Source organism: Lissotriton vulgaris, chromosome 1_1 (genome assembly GCF_964263255.1).
Source record: "Lissotriton vulgaris chromosome 1_1, aLisVul1.2, whole genome shotgun sequence".
NCBI lineage: Eukaryota > Metazoa > Chordata > Amphibia > Caudata > Salamandridae > Lissotriton > Lissotriton vulgaris.
In genome coordinates this window covers 476742549-476765418 of record NC_141685.1, presented here as the reverse complement: position 1 = coordinate 476765418, position 22870 = coordinate 476742549, and the positions used below count along the sequence as shown (strand labels likewise).

The 22870-nt window shown below is 43.1% G+C and overlaps 1 protein-coding gene across 1 annotated transcript in view; it reads left to right on the top strand.

Moving 5' to 3' along the window:
• The window catches only part of DEPDC1 (DEP domain containing 1), a 319914-nt gene extending 304225 nt beyond the window's left edge, over positions 1 to 15689 (top strand). Inside the window, exon 12 of the mRNA XM_086953850.1 lies at positions 12940 to 15689. Coding sequence (XP_086809976.1) covers positions 12940 to 13080 — 141 coding nt within the window. The 3' untranslated portion in view covers positions 13081 to 15689. The remainder of the gene's footprint in view (positions 1 to 12939) is intronic.
• The last annotated feature ends 7181 nt before the right edge of the window (positions 15690 to 22870 follow it).

Sequence of the window (22870 nt, the reverse complement as noted above, 5' to 3'; positions counted from 1 at the left end):
GTCAGTGACCTTTCGTCGACTTGCAAGAAACCACTGCCGCTGATATGGCCCTTAGAGATGGCAGCACCTTTGAAGTCTTAGATCCTCGTTTCCCAAACTGTGAGTCGTGCCCCTCTGGTGGGTCTTGGGTTTATTCGGTCTCATTTGCTGGTTCTTCAAAGACCGAGGTCAAATGTCAGGCTATGTCTTCTGTCAAATTGCTGCTTAATATTTACTTTTCTTTCTCTGGCTCCGAAGTGAGACTTTTTTAAAGTGAATTATGTGACACACAACAAAATATCAATACCTGTAAATGATCTGTATATATGTGTGTGTATAGTATAGATAGATAGATAGAGATATGGAGAGAGAGTTAAATAGATAGATAGATAGATAGATAGATAGATAGATAGATAGATAGATAGATAGATAGATAGATAGAGATATGGAGAGAGAGAGAGAGAGAGATAGAGATAGAGATAGAGATAGAGAGATGGAGAAATGGAGAGAGAGTTCTATCAGAAAAACTGTCTGTGCAAATGTAATATTTTCTAAAGACGGGGGTCCCTAGACCAAATGGAATACGTTGGGTAATAAATATAGACTAAATAGGTGCTATAATCTTTGTCCAGCCGGACAGGGTTTAATATCAAATAAGTAGAGGACATAAAATACACACAAAAAAATTCTAGTGGGACACAACCAGCGTCCTACTAATACAAAAGGACAGAAAACAATTAGGGAAAGGTTCAGGCAAAAAAGACGTGTCTGCGTAGCATAAATTATAGCAGACTCTGGTAACGTAAGAACACAATTGCACAAAAGACTTTACAATAGATTACATGCATATGGTGTACGGACTGTCAAAGGCGTTTCGATCCCTGGGAAAAAATATTGGGATCATCTTCAGGACATTTAGTTATACATGCCTGTGTACATTTGGCTCAAGACATTTAATAATGCTAGTCGATATTCCATAAATGATGCTATATTGCGCAAACCATGGAAATAAAAAGGGTTAGAGAGAGAGAGAAAGGAAAAACATACGGTTTTTATTGACATTGTGTGAACCGTACACATTAGAGTATTGGTTGGGTAGTGAATACTTTTTAACAAGAAATGGGAAAACGATGAGTGGATAAATGGCCATGTTGAGGAATAAGAACAGAGCACGAGAGACCCAAGAAGCGATTTTGGCGAGCAGTAATTAAAAAAAGAAAATATAAGGGACAGAGGAAGGCCAAGTAGCTAGTGATTTGCTTTGGCTAGCAAAGGGTAGAGCAGCTGTAGGCTGTGCTTATAACCGCGAGGGGACATAGTGCTGGTGACGCAACAGTGAAGGGCAGCACTGGGAATGAAAAAACATGATGACTTACCGGATGAGAACCGGTGTATGGACAACAAACGACATTACGTGATTGTCATGCTGGTTAAGTTCAGAATAGTGCCTCTGGTCACAATTTACTGTCTAGAAATAAGTATATGTCGGTAAGGATACCGCTAATTTAATGGCCATTTCACTTGAAAATGTGCTGTCCGTGAGCAGCCATGCACTAGCACAAGTTTTTGTTACTTTAAAAAATCCTAATGTACTCTTATGGTAACCAGTTAAGAACCTAGGGCGCTCAGCTATTTCCGGGAAAGTAATAGCAGACGTAATAGTACAAAATGGTGCACCAGGAGGTTGTTGCGAGGCTGGTTACCACAGCCCCAATATAATCCACTTGGTGGAAACAACAATACAAAAGGACCCCTCCGAGCACACAATAGTCTTTATCAAGTGTCCACTGAAATCCGTCTTCGTATATGTAGAGGTTCAGTCAGAGCATTCCGATATATAGTCTTCCAAATGTGTTTATTTACCAGCTCATGTTTCAAATCCAATGAAAAACAGCTTCAAATAAAACAGCCAACACGTGTTTCGTCTTGCTAAATATAGCAGTCGACTTCTTCAGGGCTGCAGCCCAAATAACATTATACAAGTATAGCTCAGATGTTAACTACAGCAGAATTAACCTCAACTGCTCAAAATTAAAAATATTAAAGTTATACACCCATAGCCACTACCCGCGTTAGACAGAAAAATATATGGAAAGTGCCAAGTTCCAAGAAAAATAGTCACCCAAAGTATGTGCTCCAAACATTAGAAATCTATGATTCCTAATGCAATATGGTCTACCAACCTTATATTCCACTTAATCTTCAGTGAAACATCCCTCATTAGTATCCACCTACGTTCTAAATCAATCTTACAAATCCCTATACCAAATTAAACAGCAGCTGTCATTTCTCAAGATAAATAAACATTCCAGTCATTATTTCAAGCGTAGAACAATCAGACTTAATGTAATATCTCCCCACCATCTAGTTGACACTCCATCCAATATGTGCATATATTTCAATGCTGGCTAGTACACTCCAAATTCCACTGAGCTAATAGCTAGTTACCCAAAACCTGTTAAGGCACTATGTCCAAATATGTGCCAGATGTCACGACCCCATATTATAATATTTCTCACCTTATTAAACAATCTGGCAAACTCAGTAATTTCGAAGTCACACCCCCGGTTAATTTCCAAAGGCAATTCCTGCAATAGACCAGTAACGCAATCCGTATTTACCACTGTACGCAACCACCTAACACGTACTTGCGTGTTTGCTACACTAGCGCTCCCAGCTCGACATTAGGTAGTCCGTATCTCGAGGACTTCCAAAATCCCGAATATTTGTAATGTCCACAATAACAATCACACGAGTACGCGTGCTGCAAGTTAAAGTATATGATAAGTACAATCTATTCATAATGTCAACCCTCAGTTACAGGATCGTATCTCCCGGCATTAGTAACTCCCCAACTGTAAGACGGCAGCTCTCCCGCAAGTGACGCCGGCGTGCTACTCGGGGGCCATCTTGAATAGGTCTTAAATACTGTTCATCAGTAAGCGCCATCTAGGACTAGTAATCATTGCAGTTTCTATAATCACCAGAGTTATCACTCATGTTCTGATCGGAGATTCCTGAACAACCCCATTCCATCATAATATCGATTATATTGTCACAAAAGCATACAGTTCGCATATACCACGAATAAAGTGAATTCGCGTAGTATCGTGATACCGTAATGAAATCTCATCCAGTAGTTTGTACATCTATCATATGAGTAGTTCTAATGTCTCTGTACTCAATACAAATAGGTAATCATAAGCAAGTTCACGTCCCATGATCAGGACGATATTTCACGAGTAAAATTCCTGTCCGCTTACCTAGAATAATCAAAATTTTAATTAAACACGCGCCCCTCCACGCAGGGAAACCGCCGTATTCTCACTATTTTGATAGACTCTATGTCCGCTACACAAGAGTCCAAATTGTAAGAAATTAATAATGCAAATAAATCAACACTACGTTAGGGAGTCGCCAAGGGTTTCCCAACTATAAAGGATAGGATAGCCTGTGTCACAAGGACAACCTATTGTATCAAGGAGTCATCATGCCTCATGTCCAATCAGTTAATATCGTTGAAACTGTTCAAAAACCGCGCATCCTACTACAGTAATAGCCTGGTAGAGCTCGGTGAAATTTATAAATGTAGCTTAAATGAATACAGTCTCGTATCAAATTAGGTATAAAGGAGATTTATAAAAAAGAAATTGTAAATAAAATTGATAACGGACATTTGCAGAAGAGAGGTAGAGAAAATAAAGGGTGTCAGCCTGAGAGAGCAAGCGAGAGGCACCATATAGTAAAAGTATACAGCTACGGAAGTCTCAATTCCTCTATAGTACCACAACCTCATAACCACCTGCCTATTTACATTGGTACTCAAACACTTATAACCAACAGTCTAAACTGGATAATTTCCTTTCTAGTATTAAGTCCTAGTTCTGACATGTACATCCTGCGATTTACATCTATCTACCCATATCAGTAATCAACAATATTGTAATATACAAAAACATGTTTCCAGTACACCTATAATTAATACATCCTAATATTGACATCTAGTTCCTTATCCAAGTACAGATCCACGCCAAAGTATTTCACAGACGACATACACTCGCAGATACTTAATTATCATAAAACAGTACTATATACATTATATACATAAAGCAGAGGAACTGTGCAATCACTGTAGATACCTAGTCCTGCCCCAAGTAATATTGAAATTTATTACCTGTATTCATGCCCAGTTCTACAGCCCTAAGTTTCATAAGCCAAAGAACTTCCCGTCTCCTCAATTTCAGTTGTCTATTACCACCCTTGGGATCATTCTTCACATGTTCAATACCATGGAAGCTAAAACCATGATCCTTCATGTTCTCATGATTACGTACAGCATGGCACGCAATTGGGTATCGTGTATCCCCATTCTTGAGGGCTCTGAAATGTTCCATCATTCTATCACTGTCTCCTGATCGTGCTTCCCATGTAAATCATTTGGCAGGAGCACACTATCACATATATTACGTACGTTGTATCATAGTTAATAAACATATTGATAGTATGCTTGCCTGTATCATTGTAATTAAAGGCAGTCACTTTTTTCCTGACCCATGTACAAGAGCTTCACCTCCCACACTTGTAGAAGACTTTCCGTTAAAGGTAGGTGGGTCATGAAAGTTTGTAGTTATAAAAATTGGGTCATGGTTCTTGAAAGTTTAGGAAGCACCATCAAAGAAAGTGGCTTGTGCTTCCTCTGCCGAGTGCATCAGCCCATCCCAAAAAATAGGAGTGACTTTGAAAACCAAAAAATATTCCAGCAATCCTGTAGCAAGATTGCACTTCCCAGGCTCAATCTGGCATGCTCAACATGCTTGTCCGAGAATAATGAACTCTTTGTCTCATATTGTTTTTAGCTTCAGATTGTGATTCCCTGTGTTGCTGTTATCACTATTCTGCGGTACAAAAGGGGGTGGTGATGGACAGAGCATCTGAATCAATCAAACACTCACACCCAGTCAAAAGATCTGGGTTTAATCCATCACCGTTCTTTAGCCCACTCTGCCACCCCAGTTCAGACATGGCTATATGCAAATCAGTCTGACCCTGTGCCTCATGGGAATAGTCCAGCCCGAACTGCCAAGCCATGTCTTCCCTGGACCGGAAACAAGCTTCCGAGGACCGTTTTCTGGCATTCCAGCCGTCTTCAGCCCGGCTTGCTTGAATCCAGTGGCAAAGTGAGCATGGGACTCACGTCTGAGCATACCCTGCCACACTTATGGCGGCCAAAAGCGGTACAAAAGGGGGTGGTGATGGACGGAGCATTTGAATAAATAAAACACTCACACCCAGTCAAAAGATCTGGGTTTAATCCATCACCGTTCTTTAGCCCACTCTGCCACCCCAGTTCAGACATGGCTATATGCAAATCAGTCTGACCCTGTGCCTCATGGGAATAGTCCAGCCCGAACTGCCAAGCCATGTCTTCCCTGGACCGGAAACTAGCTTCCGAGGACCGGTTTCTGGCATTCCAGCTGTCTTCAGCCCGGCTTGCTTGAATCCAGTGGCATAGTATCACTATTCTGGTCCTCCATTTTTTGTTCCTGTTTCCAGAAGAATCCCCTGAGACATGTGCTTCTGAGAGTGGCTTCACCTTTATCTGATTTGCTGCCTGCTGTTCATGTTCAGCCCAGAGATCTACTGTGTAATAGCTACTTGCTAAAACTGGTGTGACTGCCTGTGCAGCAATGTCCTCTGAACTGCCAAGCTGCAGTTGTGCCCCAATTCGGAATCTAACCTGTGTCTTTGCAATACACTGTCTTTGACATTTTGTGGCTAACTGTACTCCCTTTTCTCCAGAGCAGGGTGTGAAATGTGAAGGTTGCTACCCTGATTGCGAACCCCCCACCCCTGCACTCCACCCCCACCAGTTTAAAAAAAAATGTACTTACTTGCTGGAGTCAGTAGCTTGTGACTGCTGATGAGGAGCTTGAAGGTGTGTTTGGAGCTTCCAAGGGAGAAGAGGTAAAGTAATGAACACCCAGTGCTATGTAGTGCCCCTGAGAGACCATAAATAAGAGCAAATCTATAGAGATGAAAGACTTTTGGCACAGTGGACAAAAGCAGACCTGTCTTAACAGACAGAACACATTTGAAAACGCTTCCCTTTGATGAAGCTCTCAGGCAACATAGATTCTGACATTGAAGCGAGGACCAAACACGAGAGGTTTCGTAAAGAATCTCAACTTGAAAGAATGCTAAAACTGGTGTGACTGCCTGTGCAGCAATGTCCTCTGAACTGCCAAGCTGCAGTTGTGCCCCAATTCGGAATCTAACCTGTGTCTTTGCAATACACTGTCTTTGATCTTTTGTGGCTAACTGTACTCCCTTTTCTCCAGAGCAGGGTGTGAAATGTGAAGGTTGCTACCCTGATTGCGAACACCCCACCCCTGCACTCCACCCCCACCAGTTTAAAAAAAATGTACTTACTTGCTGGAGTCAGTAGCTTGTGACTGCTGATGAGGAGCTTGAAGGTGTGTTTGGAGCTTCCAAGGGAGAAGAGGTAAAGTAATGAACACCCAGTGCTATGTAGTGCCCCTGAGAGACCATAAATAAGAGCAAATCTATAGAGATGAAAGACTTTTGGCACAGTGGACAAAAGCAGACCTGTCTTAACAGACAGAACACATTTGAAAACGCTTCCCTTTGATGAAGCTCTCAGGCAACATAGATTCTGACATTGAAGCGAGGACCAAACACGAGAGGTTTCGTAAAGAATCTCAACTTGAAAGAATGTCAGTCAAAGAGAAAATCGATACATTCTATAGTTCCAGGTCCAGGGAAAAGGCCTCCGGAAAGTATTTGCCAGTATGCATCGATTGCTACGGGCAACATATTTTGAAAGGGCTAAGAGAAGTCCTTGACCGCAAAGAAAACGAAATGCCTTAAAAGCCGAGGATCAGCAAAAGTCTTCTGGGGTTTTCAAGGCTGAGAAGAAAGAGGACCCCTACCTTTGATATAGCTATCTTTATGGAAAAAAAATCATGTTCAAGAAGGCTTTTGCTGCAGACATATTTCTCAGAACTTTAGGGAACAAAAGTCTGGGGGACACAGAGAACCAATTGGACATCCTGAGAATAATACAGCCCCAGTAATTCTGGAAGAGATAGAGGGTCAGGAAAATACGGGTACAGAAAAGTACCTTATTTAGAACCCCAGGTTGAGGAATATGTTGATGTGTGACAATCAGTAAAAGGAGGTGTAAATATAGCATAAAGTCTAAGTTGACGCCCCTACAGGACAAGATTTACAGCCTACTAGGCCATCCCTATTTGATAAATCCATCTGTTAACTAGTGGTCAAAGATGGGGGAGAACAAGTCTTATCTGAGACTTTGTCTCCTACTCTTAAGAAATTAAAACATGTTCATGTTGCCTCCCATTCTCCAGCAATCTTCAGCACTGTTAGCCACACAAAGAATAGAATTATTATTCCTTATCTCCGGGTCCTCAATACACTGAGACACATAAGGAATCAGACACTCTTATGGCTACTGCTGAAAGTAAGTAGGTGCATTTACAGGCTCCTCGAGGTACGCCACCAAAAACAGTAATGTAATGTTGGTTCTGTCGGGTACAGAATTGCTTTAGCACTTAATAATAAACATTTAGGGAGAGAAATTCAATCACTCCAGAACTTTACCAATGAAGAAATCAGTAAAGAAGAGAAGAACATATCAATTATGAATAAATCAAAAGAATACTGTATTGAAAACATAATTTTTTTTAACCTTTTTTGTGATGTAGAAATAACATAGTACGACAGTCACAAGCAATCAACAATTTTCTTTTTGCAAAAATGGCGCAAGGGTGATTAAGTGATGAAGTGCAAAAAAGTGCAGGACATGAGTGAAATATATACAGTGCTGTACAAATTGTTTCTAAAATGCTCTTTCAGAAAACATCCGTCCCTAATTATATGAATCTCCGTCCAACTGGGACTTGATTAGCCTTTCAAGTGGCGGGGAGAGAACGGGGTATGGATTTAGGCAAGCACGTCAACGTTTAGATACAGATGAGTGCGTGAAGTAAATGTCGTTGCGGTGGGTCTTCAGGACAAGGAGGACAGCCGGAAGGACGGTAATGGATACCAAAGCAGGTCTTCAAGGATTGATCCATCGTAGGTGGGATTCCAGTAGATGACCTGAGTAAATCGCATCAGGGGACAAGGCACCGATAAGTTGCTCTCTGTGCTGCTCACTATTTTCTTTCAATTAACTTGTAATCTCTCTACCCAACTCATTTGTTGTAGTGTCCTCCTCTGTGAATGGAACAATCTTGTCCTCCAAGATTAATTCAAAGAATACAAATGTTTAAATTTAGAAAAGGGAAAACAAATCTACTTTTCCAGACATCTCACGCCAAACAAGCTAACACCCTAGTAATCATGGTAACCTAAGATTAATACCATTAGCTCTTTTTTATTGCTGTGCCTCCTTCCCTCTATATCTCATGGACCGTAAATTTACACTCTGCCAGAGAAAAGAAGTAACTGACAATGGAGAGCCTACCGTTTTGATATTATTGGATGTCGGCTCCTTCGATACGTTTAACCATCGTATCTTGCTGGATAGGCTATTAGAGATTGGGGTGAATGGGAGGGCTTTTCAATGGATACAATCATACTTATCTGGTAGACAACAGACAGTATCCCGAACACCATTTACATAAAAAAATCCCCAGTTTTTCATGGAGTGCCGCAGGGCTCGTCCATCAGCCCTATTCTTTTTAATATATACCTGCGTCCTCTATTCCCCCTGATTAAATCTTTTGGGATTGAGTTGGTCAACTATGCCGACGACACCCAATTGGTGTTTTCCTTGGAGGGGAAGCAAGCAGTGTCGATGAATACTCTTCAGGATAGTATGCGCCACACCTCTAATTGGCTTAGGAATAACCAACTCCAATTTAACAGAGGTAAAACAGAGGTAATGTTCTGCCCTAGCAGAACCTTACCTCGTCAACTACCACTGGAGTTCAGACTCACCCCTGAGGAAGAACCCCTGACCCCGGTTAGGGTGGTACAAAATTTAGGGGTTATGGTTGAAGACAATCTAAAGATGGAGGCTCAAGCCAACGAGACAATTGGCGTCTATGGTCTTCCTTCGAATGCTACAGCAGGTGCTACCATTCCTTCCAAATGAGACCCGCCCCTTGGTGGTCGGAATTTTGATACTTAGTAGACTGGACTACTGCAACACCCTGTATTTGGGAGCCCCCCAATACATTATTCAAAGTTTACAAAGAGTCCAGTCTACAGCAGCCAAAATGGCCTTGAATAGGGAGCGTCAATCCTCCATCTCTTTGGCCTTGAAAGAGCTACATTTGCTGCCAATTCGGGAAAGAGTCCATTTTAAATCTTTGTGCACAGTGTTTAATGGACTACACGATTTAGGCCCAATACCGTTTTCAAACAGGTTTAACTGGTACAAGCCTAAGAGGATGCTCCGCTCCGCCTCTCTAAATTTAGTGGCAACATCCAGATTTAAACTATCTAGGATAGGCAGTCGGGCTTTCAGTGTGGAGGCAGATCATCTCTGGTACGAGCTGCCGCTTCAAATCAGACAATCTAACACCCTGACTATCTTCAGGAAAAGTCTAAAAACCTGGCTGTTTGCTAGAGGCCGTTAATCCTAATTTCTTTTCCTCTGACCATGCCGCTGCAATGGGGGCTATGTGTAAAAATCTGAGCGCCAAGATACCCGTAGGGTGAAAGGTTTTGCGCTATATAAGAAATACATACATACATACATACAAAAGCTACTGTTGTCCATGGACTTGCGAGACACTGTAGTATGCAGCACCAAGCTTTTATATTTAAACATGTGACCCAGGAGAAGGTTCTTGACTTGGTTTTGAGGACACCATTCTTATACAGTGTATTGGAAGTCCAAAATAGGCGCACCCACCCAAAATCCACTATCTTCTATTCACAAGTTCAGACCCCTCTCTTCCTTCAGTCACCAAAAGGCTTTTTTGGACTTTTAAGCCAAGGTCCTTTTTTCCCTAATACTCTGTTCAGTGGAGGCAAATAATTCCTAATGAATTAGTCAGAGCGTGAGCATCAATCACTTCTCCATTGCAGAATAGGGGAGTATGCCACTTAGTGCTTTATGTTCCTACAAAGTACAAATGGAAAGGGTAAGACATAAGAAATAGCTATATTTAACTGTGTAATAAGGTCTACTACCCTCCTAATGCTTACTGTTCTTCCAATTGTACTAATCCTATGATTATTCCCTCACACTCTGGGTAATCTTTAAAATTCCTGCGGATGGGGAGCCCAAGTTTGTTTTGCTGGAACAGGGTGGTTAACTTTTGCAAGTGTGAAATGTGTTGCTTTTAATCCTGGTGAAGATTTTTTCTGCCATGGTTTTTATATTTTTTTTATTTCATGCTTTACCTGTACTGTACTCGCTAATGTACACTTAAATATTTGCTCCACTTTTGTTGTGCAGTGTGGCGCCGAAGAGGATGCTGAATATTCCCCATCAGTTCTCTATTGTCCCTACCATTACGTAGCGTTTTGTAAAGATGGTGACACATATCAGAAGAGAATTCAGAGAACTATTGCTAGAACTAAATGCAGATGTTCTTTTTAATTTGGTCAAAAGATCGAAATCCACGCCTCCCCCCCAACCTTTGGAGAACCTCTGACCTAGAGCCCCAGTTTGTTTTTGGAACTCGTTTCTTTTAGTGCATCACTTAATTCTGTCGGCTGGAAGTGAAGTCTCAACCGCTAATCACGACTGAAGGTAGGTCGTACAATAGGGCATGCAGGTCTACCGCTCTTCCACTTTTAGGTCTTTGCTGTAGACGGCGCACATGCACTATCTCGAAAAGAGACCTGTTGTACGTCCTTTGGGGGCTTCAGTGTGCCCAAGTCCCTGCTATTTGCTGGCTCCCTCATCTCACAATTATTCGTTCTTCCTATTTGCCCATGGCCTCTTCCCGTCTTTAGCCCTCCCCAACAGCAGCAACCATTTACTGCTAAACATACGCAGGGGCTATTTTAAAGTATTGTTTAAGAACTACTTTATTACTTTAAAAGTGCTTTTCACAAGCTCTACTGTTTTTACTTGCATCATTATTTGTTTCCTGCTCCTGCTAACTCATTATTTCTTTCTCTTTGCCGCTCACAATCCCTTTGTTGTTTTCTCACTTGCCTTTTTTTTTCCACTGTCTGTTGTATCTTCTCTGTATCCCACTATTTATTTTTTTATTTTATTGCCGTTTTGTTATAGCGCTAACTCAACCCGAAGGGATTAGAGCACTTTACATGAGCATATTACACAGATGCATTCGTTTTTTGGTAGCCCCAGGTAGATTAAGTAATTTGCCCAGAATCACAGGATATTTAGCGGACCCCCAAGATTCAAACCTCGTTCCCCAGCTTCAAAGTCAGAACGCCACATCCTCTCTCCAGCAGTTGTACAGTTATCAGTAGAGACCTAGTTTTCACAGGGGTCATCGCGTGCCTTTCCTTTCTGCTGTTAATCACGCTGCACTTATTTTTTTCCCTTAGGGATACTTTGTTCTTGAATCTCCAAAAAACACACATATGACACATTAGTTTGAATACGTTCAAAACAGGCAATTGCTATCTTTATAGTTGACTAACAATCTGGCGATTTTTTTTTTTTGCATTTTTGCTTTGATCACTATATTATCGATCAACAAAATTTCAAGCTCAGGTAATTTTCTTGATATGTGAAAATGGAAACACATACAGTACAAGGCAATAGCATTGTTTTCTGTAAGATCCCATGTATGACATTGAAATACAAATTTCTAAACCCTGATGGCGCTTTCCTTAGTCTTTGCCTGACCTGGCTGCCAGATACTTTGCACCCTTTGGGCGTGCGGTTTCGAAGGCGCAGCAGCAGCAGCAGCACCTACAGCAGGACGGAGCTTGACCGAGAAACCACCAGGATCATGTTTTATCTTTCTGTACATGTTGATTCTACTACAACGCCTATATGTGTTAATGGGGGCCTCTTGGTTGATTGTGGTATTCATTCCATCTATAAAATAAGTGCATTGTCGGATGTTCAAGTAAGCAGGAGCCCTGTTGCTGCAAACATCAGTTTTACGTCAGGTAATCCTAGACATAAGTACTTTGGCTTATTTTGGAGGAAGCTCTTGTGGAAGCATATTTCACATTTAATTCAAAAATCACCGATTTTATATACATATAGCGCTGCTTTAAACTCCTTATCTAACATTTATCTAACTTTTATCTATCCATCTGTATGTCTGTCTATCTGTCATCTGTATTTCTGTATGTCTATCTTTTATCAATCTATCATTTTTAAGTCACTTAAACTCCTACTGTTTCATATCCTCCCAGTTTTTAAGCAGCGCTATTTAAAAAAACATATTCCATCTGTCCGTGATATTACAAGCAGATTATATTGGAGCGCTTTGAGTGCTCACCACTTAAAATACACAAGGACACATTCATTGTTGTAGGCAGGGGTAAGGGTTCGTATTGTGCCCAAAATCAAGAATTTGTTCAGCAAACCCTGAGATTCGAACCTGGTTCCCTAGTCCCCTCGCCGGCAGCTCTGGCCGTTACACCACAACTTCACTTCTAAGCTCTTCAACTGTTTCTCACTACCACATTTGTTCAGCAAGAACACGTCCACACCAAACCAGCACAGTTAATAGATATTGGCAAAGCTCAGCCATAATGAATAGCAGATGTGCTGATAGACAACATGGCTAAAAGACATTCACATTGACCAGGCCAAAAGATCAGGCATTGCAGAGGCCTTTTGACTTTGCCAATGCTTATTTTCTATGGTATGGGATGCATGTAAATGTGCATTAAAGTGCTCCGGTACCTGGATAAAAAAGCATATAAAAATGTAAAGTTTTTCCTCAGAATGCTTCCGTATCCTTATACTTGTAACATTATCATCGGTCTTGACATATCGCAGCTAATTCTGAATTTTTACAGTTTCAGAAAGAATATCCAGATATTTATCAACATCGCTTTCCAACCACAGAAAGTGAAGCAAAGCTGTTTGCCGACAGACCTACAATCAAGCAACCAATGTTGACTTTGAAAAAGCCAAAATTTCACAGTTTGCGATACTGACTAGCTTCTTTGTGAATCTGTTTTTATATCTGAAATGTCGAATAATCCTTTCTGAACAAACAGGCGAGTTTTGACGATTCATTGGTTCTAAAAGCGCCTTCGGGTACTTAGGATGTATTTTATTATGGCAATATTAACATGTTTACAAATTGGTTGTATTGTCAATTTTCAGTTAGAGAGATGAAGTAATAAGTAACCAAAGAGAAAACTGAGTTTAAAAATACAACTGACTTTTTTTCTGGAACTCAAAGCCATAAAATTGCCTCCTAATGGAATGTTTCATTAGCTTGTGTAGGCTATCCTATTCCATTTGAAAATCTAGCTTTGTGTAGGGTTTGTTTGCATCAGCTTAAGCACTGTGTACAAAGAATTCATGCATTTCAGTGGGAATTATGATACCAGCTTCCGTATTTGCCACTTGACTTCCATCACTTACTTTCTCTCACCAGGTTCTGTTAATTCATTTTCACTATTGGAAAGCTGTGGCATTAAGAGGTATGATGGCTCTACCCTTTTCATGATGTGCCTAGTCCTTGACCTAGGAAACTCTGCATAAATGAAGCAAACTTACGTTATGCTATTATTTAGGATCTTAGAATTCTGTTTGGTTTATTTTTTTCTTTGACAGTGGTCTGTATATGTTGATATTCGGTTTGTGTTGGTCTCTGTTTTGTATTCTTTGGTCTAGATGTTTCTTGTTGCTAGGCTTGCACACATTCGACCCACTAGTGGCTTCAGATTGTGCACTGGATGAGTTGACTCCTAACTGATCCTATCCCTATCTAGTCTCCTCAGTCCACACACCATGTATGGATCAAACTGGTGATAGTAACTCATCTCTATCCAAACATTTGTAAGAGGTGGATCTTTCCCTGTTTTAAGGGTCATGCTTTCTAGTATCTTTTTTTTGATATGGTAGTTTCCATGTTTATTTAAGAAGTAGAATGCCTGTCAAGTTAGAATAATATCACCTATAGGTTTCAGTTGAGACTTTTGTCCGGACTCATTTCTTTTCTCTCTCCATGGCTTATACATTTTCAGTCTCAACCCAGTAGGAGCAATGTTTGTTTAAATGTTATTAGGCCTTATTCCACACTGGTTCTGGGTAGAACGTTGTGACACATTAATATACATTTGTTGTACCCCACACTATTAAACAGTGGTCTTTTGCTTGATAACCCATGGTACAAACATAGCAACAGTGATGATTTTCTTTAAACAGTTTTATTTGAAAGCTAGGGATTCTCTCTTCAAAATGAAACATTTGGTTTGAGTTAGCCCAGAAGGTAAACCTGGCTGCCCCTTAACAACTGAGAGCCAAATCTCTGGCGGTAAGTCATTGTTGGTGAATTGGTTACTCCAGTGCCAGAAAACATAGGAAGTAATGCAACCACATAATGTTCTTGTGGATGTGGGATTGAAGTTGAATCCTGTGATATACTTCAGTTCAAAATGAGTCCTTGTATGGGTGATAACTTGTCTCCATGTCACCTTTTGTTCACTGAGCAAACTTTTCACTTCTTTCTTGCTAAGGAAACTTTGTCATTGTCACCCTCTCAGATTACCTTTGGATTAACCATATGTCCTAGACCCATCCAATTCATTTAAGAGCAAGGAGGGAAATGATAAAGTGCATTTGCTGTTTTGTGAAGCTTTTGGATTGCATTTCCAATAGTGTTTTGCTGCATTGGGTGGAATAAAGTATCTGAATTGAAGGAGAAGTCTTTACAAAAACCATTTACTGACTTGTTTCCGTTTGTGTATTTTGTGCTATTTGAGATGTTAACTGATGTTCACTGAAAGTTCTAAAACCAATGAAACAGAAATAATAATGGAAAACAACAATCTTTACCCACTTAAGCGTGCTATTGCATGGCAATAAATAACAATAGGAATATCTAAAACCACTGAGGTTTTTGTCTTGTAGCTGTTTTGAAAGTTGTAGCCAATGATAAAACCCCGGTACTAAACAATCGTGTCTGCTTGTTGACCCCATGAGTCTTCTTGAGTAAGGTTCTGAAGATTTATGGTCTTAAGTGGTTATGATCCTTTCTAAAATCTGTTTGATTACTCCTCTTCAACTACTTGTATATGGTCCTAAATGGTAGATAGTGTTGCAGTTTTTGGTATATTTTATGAGCTGTGCAAGGAACATCTTATTTCAGTATAAAGAACTTCACAATCTAGATTTGGCCCACATTTGTATGGGTTGCAGTTGTATTACAGGACTGTGGCTTCCAATGTTTTATCATTAGTCCACAAGGAGGTGAATTCCTTTTCTGAGCTCTGGCTTTAAACCTTAACCTAGTTATTTCCAGCAAAGGTTACCAATGATTATCGATTTTTGAAATTTACTTCTAGAAAAGGGATGTTGTTCCTGGCGTTTACAGCATCTTAGATGATCTACAAAATTAGATGATTTCCCTGGAAATACAGACTTTGTCCATTTGCTAGAGCCTTAAATACTATTAAATCATTGTTCCATTGTGTTTGTTCCTAATACACAGACCTCACTATCATCCGTGTCTTAAGCTCGGTGTTTGAAGGGATTTAACAGTATTAATTTCCCAAGGACTGTGATAATGTGAATAAAAATCACTGGTGGCATACCTTGGATCCAAAGCTTTTTATTTTTTTATTTATCCTATTACACATCAGTGGTGTTCTGCATTGTTTAGTTCCACAAAGCATAAGATCATTGTATGAAGGTGTGTATTACGAGTCAAAATAAATGCTTTTGCGTTTCTTCATAATGTCTAGTATTCACATATTATGGGTACATTACTCCATTTGGGAGTACACTGACGATGCTACATCTTTTTCCTTGTAACATTTTACATTTTCTCCTCTTCATGTGAAGTATACTACCTGACTTTTCTACTGTGAAGGTAGAAATTAATTGGCGTGAGAAGTTTGGTTTAAGGGGTCTTGTGTTTGTTGTACCCTGTCTTAGCTGTGCCTTTTCAATTCTTCCAAGATGCTAGGCTTTTTGGTGGGAAATCAGTGGGTATGCGTGGTACAGTCTTGTTTCCTATAATCACTCCTTAAAAAGCCGAACCCCTACAATCCCCTTCACCCACATCTTACCCCTCCTACCCCTCTTTCCGCAACTACCACAGATCCACTGTAAACGCACACTCGTTTTGTGGTTGTAAGTGGAAATGCAAAACCGTGTTGCAAGTTACTTGGTAACCTCCTAAGTGCTCTTCTGTTGCATTTTGCACACATTGTATATAACTTTTTAAAGCTTTTATTTATAAGTGTAAATGTTTATATGTTACTTTATTAAAACATACATGTAATTTACTCGATTATTGTCTAAAGAAAATATTTGTATATATTTTAACAGTTTCTGCTGGGACCACATTTTAACTTTTCTTATTTGGCAGGATGTTATTTCCAAAGTTCACGTTTGTGTTTACAGTCAGCACATTATAAAAGATCCATGTGGTTTTATTTTTAAGTGTTCTTTGGGGTTTTTTTCTTCCTTCATACATGATCATTGGTTTACATATAATTATATATCCCCCGTTCTTGAAACAGTTGTACAAAGTACTGCAACATGAACATTAATAAACTTTAACACATTCCTCATCTGTTCTCCTGTTTTGCTTTTGTAGTGTTGGTGAGATGTAAGTATGTTTGTATACTGTGTGCGAGATGGCTCTCAAGAATGTTTTTTTGAACTTCGTTAACGTATCATACTCTTTGTTGTAGTTTTTCTATCCCTGCAACACCTTTATGTCTCGCTCTTCAACTCCTAAGATGCTTCTAACATTGCATATATGTAGCTTTCATCTATACATTTGTCATCAAGGTGTGGCCCTGTATTCCATGCTGCTCAATGAGGTCATTCCTCTGTATTAGCTGTCAATGCTGCTATGATAATCCAGTTACTTTTACCTGGCATACGAACGCTTCATTCTCAGCATTATCCAATCTCCCCAAGAATATGGGCCAACTTTTAATGGGAGTCTTAAATTTTGCCTGCCTGCTCATCACCTTTATCATCTTGGTCAATATGAGTACTAGATAAATAAATGTATTTCTGGCTTTTGCTTTTTTTAGGGCAATTCATATGTTTTATGACACATGCTGTGGGGGTGGTGTCCATGATTCTCAGTGATTTGTGATGTTTGCCTGTATTGTACTATCCCTGCAGAGCAAACGCACCATGTGGTAGAAATATGCCAGTGGTGCCTTACATCTGGGGCAGTTGTCTTTCAGTTTAGGGAAACAAAATAAGCCTGGTGAAGGTAGTTAAAGTGCCCAAAACTTAAAACGCAGGTTCCCAAATGCTATTTCTGTGTATGCCAAAATGTTTTTCACATTCTGTATTGGAGATTTCTCCCTATATTTTCTTACCAATTAGAATGCAAATTTTAGGATATTTCATTATACAGATTTATTTGTGCATGCCTACGTTGCCCTTGAATTACTAGAAGCTGCAAATTTGGTATTTTGGTTGGCTTATTGTTTTCCTCTTCCCCATGTCAACCTCGCAGCACTTGTCTGTGATCTATAGTCTGTAAACTGGCTGCCCCTATGCCATATAATCGAAATTTGCCTAGCTTAGTAACGGTAAGTTTCAATTCTATTAACGACACGGAGGCGAGGATTATGCTTTTCCCTTCTTCGCTGTTTATTATAACCAAAAAAACATAGCAGCCAGAGAAGCATTAAAACGTCCAAAATGATGTAATGTATATCCAAAAGCGCCGGGATTAAGAACATTATAAGCAGTAAACACATGGGAAAAACCACATATCCCAGCATTCCATCAACATTAGTCCTTCTGCAGTGTCCACAATACCAAGGTAGGGCGTCCATCTTGTGTCCCCTTCCTCTTTCTTCGCGCAAGTCACGCCAAAGTCTCAATGGTCTTGCTTCGAACTCTCATATGGGAAAGCCACCAGGACATTTCCCCCTTCACCTATTCCGACAGAGGGACCAGTTGACCTAGCATAAAATACATCCCAGGGTCAGCGATGTAAAACCCACTAGGACTCTCAAAGCAAAAAACTCCAGAAGAGAACCATAGCATAAACAAACAGTGTGACTGAACGTAAAGGAAAACTGCCTACTTACATTAATACGGGTGGGATCTCCGGAGGAGTTCTGGGTGGGATAATCCTCGCCTCCGTGTCCTTAATAGAATTGAAACTTACTGTTACTAAGCTGGGCAAATTTCGATTCTATGTCAGGACCGGAGGCTTCAGATTATGCTTGTTTAAAGCTTACCACCAAACTTGCAATATCCACTACTGGCTTGAAATAAAACCTTTTGAAAGTGTAATCCCAGGACCAGTCTGCCGCACGCATCAAGTCCTCCAAACGTGCCCCCAAAGAAAAGGCTTTCGAGGCCATGGCCCCTCTAGCTGAATGTGCTCCAAATTGCTTAGTATCAATGCATGCTTCCTGCAGCACCCACCGCACCCAACGGGATATAGTCGGAGAGGAAACCGCCTTGTGTGGCTTCCGCAGAGCAATAAGAAGCTGCCGCTCACCCGGGGGGCAAAATTCCACTGTGACGTCCTCGTACGTCTTAAGGCACTGAACAACACAAAGCTTGGGAACGTCCATAAATGCCGGATAAGAGATAGATCTTGTCGCAGACTTTGTACGGCGACCCACAGTAAAGGTAACCCCATCCGGGGAAACACCCTCGCAGATCTATCTAAAGCTCGCACATCAGAAACCCTACGACACGACACCAAACACAGGAGCATAGCCAACTTGGCTGATAGTTCTTTCAAAGAAAGGTACTTGTTGTGTTGCCAAGAAAGGAAAAGATTCAAACCTACATTAACGTCCCACAGGACTGAGTATCTCGGCTCCGGAGGCAAAGAGAGCCTCACACCCTTAAGGAGCCTGCAAATGAAGGGATGTTCTCCGACCAGAGCACCGTCCAACGGCTCATGTGCCGCAGAGATTGCTAAACCCATCGCGTTAATGGTCCGGTAGGCCAAACCGCCTGCTATCAACTCCGCCAAAAAATTCAAGATGGGAACGACGCCTGCGACCAGGGGATCCAGGTCCCGTCGAAGACACCAACGAACCCACCTGGACCAAGCTGATCGGTACCTCTTAGCAGTGCTACTTGCCCATGCCTTTGACAAAAAATTCTCAGCGGACTCCGAAAGTCCTGGGAGCGACCAGCGTCTCCGGAAAGCAGTCATGCCATGAGGCAGATAGAGTCCTGCAGTAGGAGGCGGTGAGGCTCCCCGTCCGGACTGAGAAGAAGATGAGGGAGCTGGGGAAGTAGGATTGGAGAATCCCAAGAAAGTTCCAGAAGAACTGGAATCCAAACTTGCGATCCCCACCAAGGCGTCACCATCACCATTTCCGCCTTTTGGCGGCGAAGGTGGGCCGCTGCCCACACCACCATCGAAAAAGGGGGGAATGCATAAGGCCGTTCCTGACTCCAATCCTGGAGAAACGCATCCGTTGCCTCCGCTAGGGGATCCGGCCTTCAACTGGAAGTCCAAGCGGGATGCAAACAGGTCCACCGAAAAAGGACCCCACATGGCTTCCAACCATTGGAACACCTGGGCATCCAACTTCCAGAGACTGGAATCCCGCAGATACCTCGAGTGCCAATCCGCCACTTGATTGGCCTGACCTGGCAGGTATTCCGCCGTCACCGAGACCTGATGAGCCAGGCAATAGTTCCAAAAATCCTTCGCCAGGTCCGCTAAAGCTTGGGACCGTGGACTGCCCAGATGGTTGACGTAACGAACCGCTGAGACGTTGCCCATCCTTAAAAGAACGCACAACTTCGAGTCCCTGGTCCAGCACCGGACCGCAAAAGAGCCCGCTAGGAGCTCCAGGCAGTTGATATGGAGTTTTTGCTCCTCTAACGACCAAGCGCCGCCTGTGGAGAAATCTCTATTTCTAAGTCTGGAACTGACCCGAAAATCGCCTGGCCGTTCCAAGCCTCCATATGGGAAAGCCACCAGGACATTTCCCCCTTCACCTATTCCGACAGAGGGACCAGTTGATTGTAAGTTAAACCCTTTCTGAGATGATACGCCTTGAGGCGTTGAAGGGCTCGATAATGAAGGGGCCCCAGAAAGATTGCCTGAATGGAGGACGAGAGGAGCCCGACCACCCTGGCAATCTGACGCAGGGAACTGTGAGATTTGGCTATCGTCTGCCTCAGCTCGTGTCTGATTTTTGCCATCTTCCGCGATGGAAGACTCAGAGAAGCCTGCAAAGAATCCACAATGAAACCCAGAAACACCATCCTTTGGGCAGGAGAGAAGATGGACTTGTCCTCGTTGATAATGAACCCCAGACACTGTAACAGGGAAATCGTCTGGTTGAGCTGACGTATCAACTTGTCGGGACACTGGGCCATCAAAAGGATGTCGTCTAGGTAGACGATCATCCGAATGCCCTGGCTCCGAAGGACCTCCACAGCTGGGTGCAACAGCTTGGTGAAACACCAAGGGGCTGAGGAAAGCCCGAATGGAAGGGCCGTGAACTTGAAGACCTGGCCTTGCCAGAGAAACTGAAAGAACCGACGGTGCGGAGGGTGTATAGGCACCACCAGGTACGCATCCTTGAGGTCTAAGCGTACCATCCAGTCGTTCGGCAGCAGCACGTCCCTCAGAAGATGGATTCCTTCCATTTTGAAATGGTTGTAAACCGAACAGCTGTTGAACTCCCAGAGGCTGATCACGGGCCTCTTGCCCCCGTCCGTTTTTTCCACCAGCAAAATGTTGCTGAGGAAGCCCCAGGGGTGCCGCGCTGATCAACAAATGGCCCCTTTGCAGAGCAGTGCCGAGACCTCTTCGTCGATCAACCGCGTATATTCTCGGGAAAAAAGTATAGGGCGCGGAGCCGTTAGTTGGCAGGGACGATCGTAAAAGTCTATACGGAAACCAAGCACGGTTTGAAGAACCCACACGTCCCCTGTAATTTTCGCCCAAGCTTCCGAAAAATGCGCTAGCCGTCCCCCAATTAGAACCTGGTCTGCAGGGATTACACTCACCATGGGAATTGTTGCCTCCTGCGTCGTTTCTGAAGCTGCCGTGCCCTTGGAAACGTTGGCCTCTGGTAGGGTAAAAGTTGTTGTAGTTGGCCGTTGAATTGTACTGGCCTCTGCCGGAGCCTTGCCCTTTATTGGGTTGGTTCTGACCGCCGCGGCCGGTCGTGAGGCACCTACCACGACCGGCCCCCCTGGAGAAACGCTGCTGGAACACTCTTAATGCTGGACTGGGCCTTGTCCAAGGAGGTAAAGGTGGAAACAAGCTTCCTGAGTTCTTTGATGAACAGGTCACCAAACAGGGCCACCGCTCCTGCCTCCGAAGAGACCATGTCCCCCAACTTGGGGTCCAGCTTAATGAGCATGGAGCGCCAACGTTCTGTTGAGAGGGCGCAGTTGGCGTTCCCCAAAAATATGACCGCCCTCTGCACCCAATTGGACAGAGCGTCCGGGGATATGGTGGAGCCAGATAGCTTGGCCTCCTCAGTCATATCCAAAATTTTTGTAAGCCGGCCTATTGTGTCCAGTAGCTTATCTTGACACGACCGCCAAGAGCGGTCAATCCCCTTACGAGGATCCTTGACGAACTTCGCCATAAAAGTGGCCATTTTCCCATCTTGTTCTGGGGTCATGGCCACTTTTCCCTCCAGCGTAGGCCGTGGGCATACTCCCCTCGGACAACTCTGTGCCTCTTTCTCCAAGGCTTGCGGAGGCGTCCCGCCACAAACTTCACGACCTTGTTCCCCGGCGCCCAGGCAGCTGACCGCGGGTGGATGATTTTGTCCGGGTCAAGCATACCTGAAGCATCCTGGGGCAACTCTGGTGCGGAGCCAGACGGTCGCCAAGACCGCACAGAGTCCCCCTCGTCGTCCGTGTCTGCAGGGGAGAACTCTCCCGGGAAGAAAGGGACTGTCCCAGACTGTACTGAAGGTCCCGGGGTTGGGAGCGGCGCTGGGGCAGGCTCGTCGCCTTGGCCAAGAAAGCGTCCCTTAGGTGCTCGAAGGTATCCTTGTCTACACCCTGCGCCCCCGGAGTCCCCATCCCTACAAACCTTCTTAGGCGGGGGCTGATTCCCCTCCAAGGGGGTTGGGCTAACAGCAGGGGACCCCAATGGCGTTGGGGCTAACTTCGCACAATCTTCCGCTATGCAGGCCGAGAGTCTGTCCTCCATAGGCCACACTATGTCCTGAACGCATCTGTAGATGGACTGATCCACAGCCGCGTAGAACTCCTCATCCCCTAAATACTGGTGGGACTCTTCCTCCTCATCAAAGTATTCCTCCGCCATAATAATCACCCTACTAAAGGCTACACAAGGGCAGAGGGTCACCTGGCACTAGAGACCAGAGATATGGGCTAGCCGTAGGTTAGCAAGGATTTTAATGCTAGGATCAACAGGCCACAATTGTCAAGGCAGCACCTGCCCCAAGCGCGCTGACCCTCTCTATGCCGCCTCCCCCCGCTCTTGGCAGAAGGTCAACAGGGTGGCACTGAGAAAAGCGGTAAACTCTGCTAAGGGTGCTTTTATTTTCTGCCCGTAGGCGTCGGCGCGGTAAAACCGCAATACAGGACCCCATCGGGGAGTAGAAATTATGGGACAATACAACCCTAAACAGGGCGTTCAAGAAAGGGTGCAAGCAAGGCTCCAGCTCGGCTCCTCTTCTCAGCGCGGCTCCCGTCATCAGGGAGAAAACCGCGCTGAGGAGAACGAGACACGGCGGCGCCCTCTAGCGGTTCTTTTCCACACCGCTGTAGACACACGGGGACAGTCGTGCGAGGGGTGAATCGTCCCCGCGACAA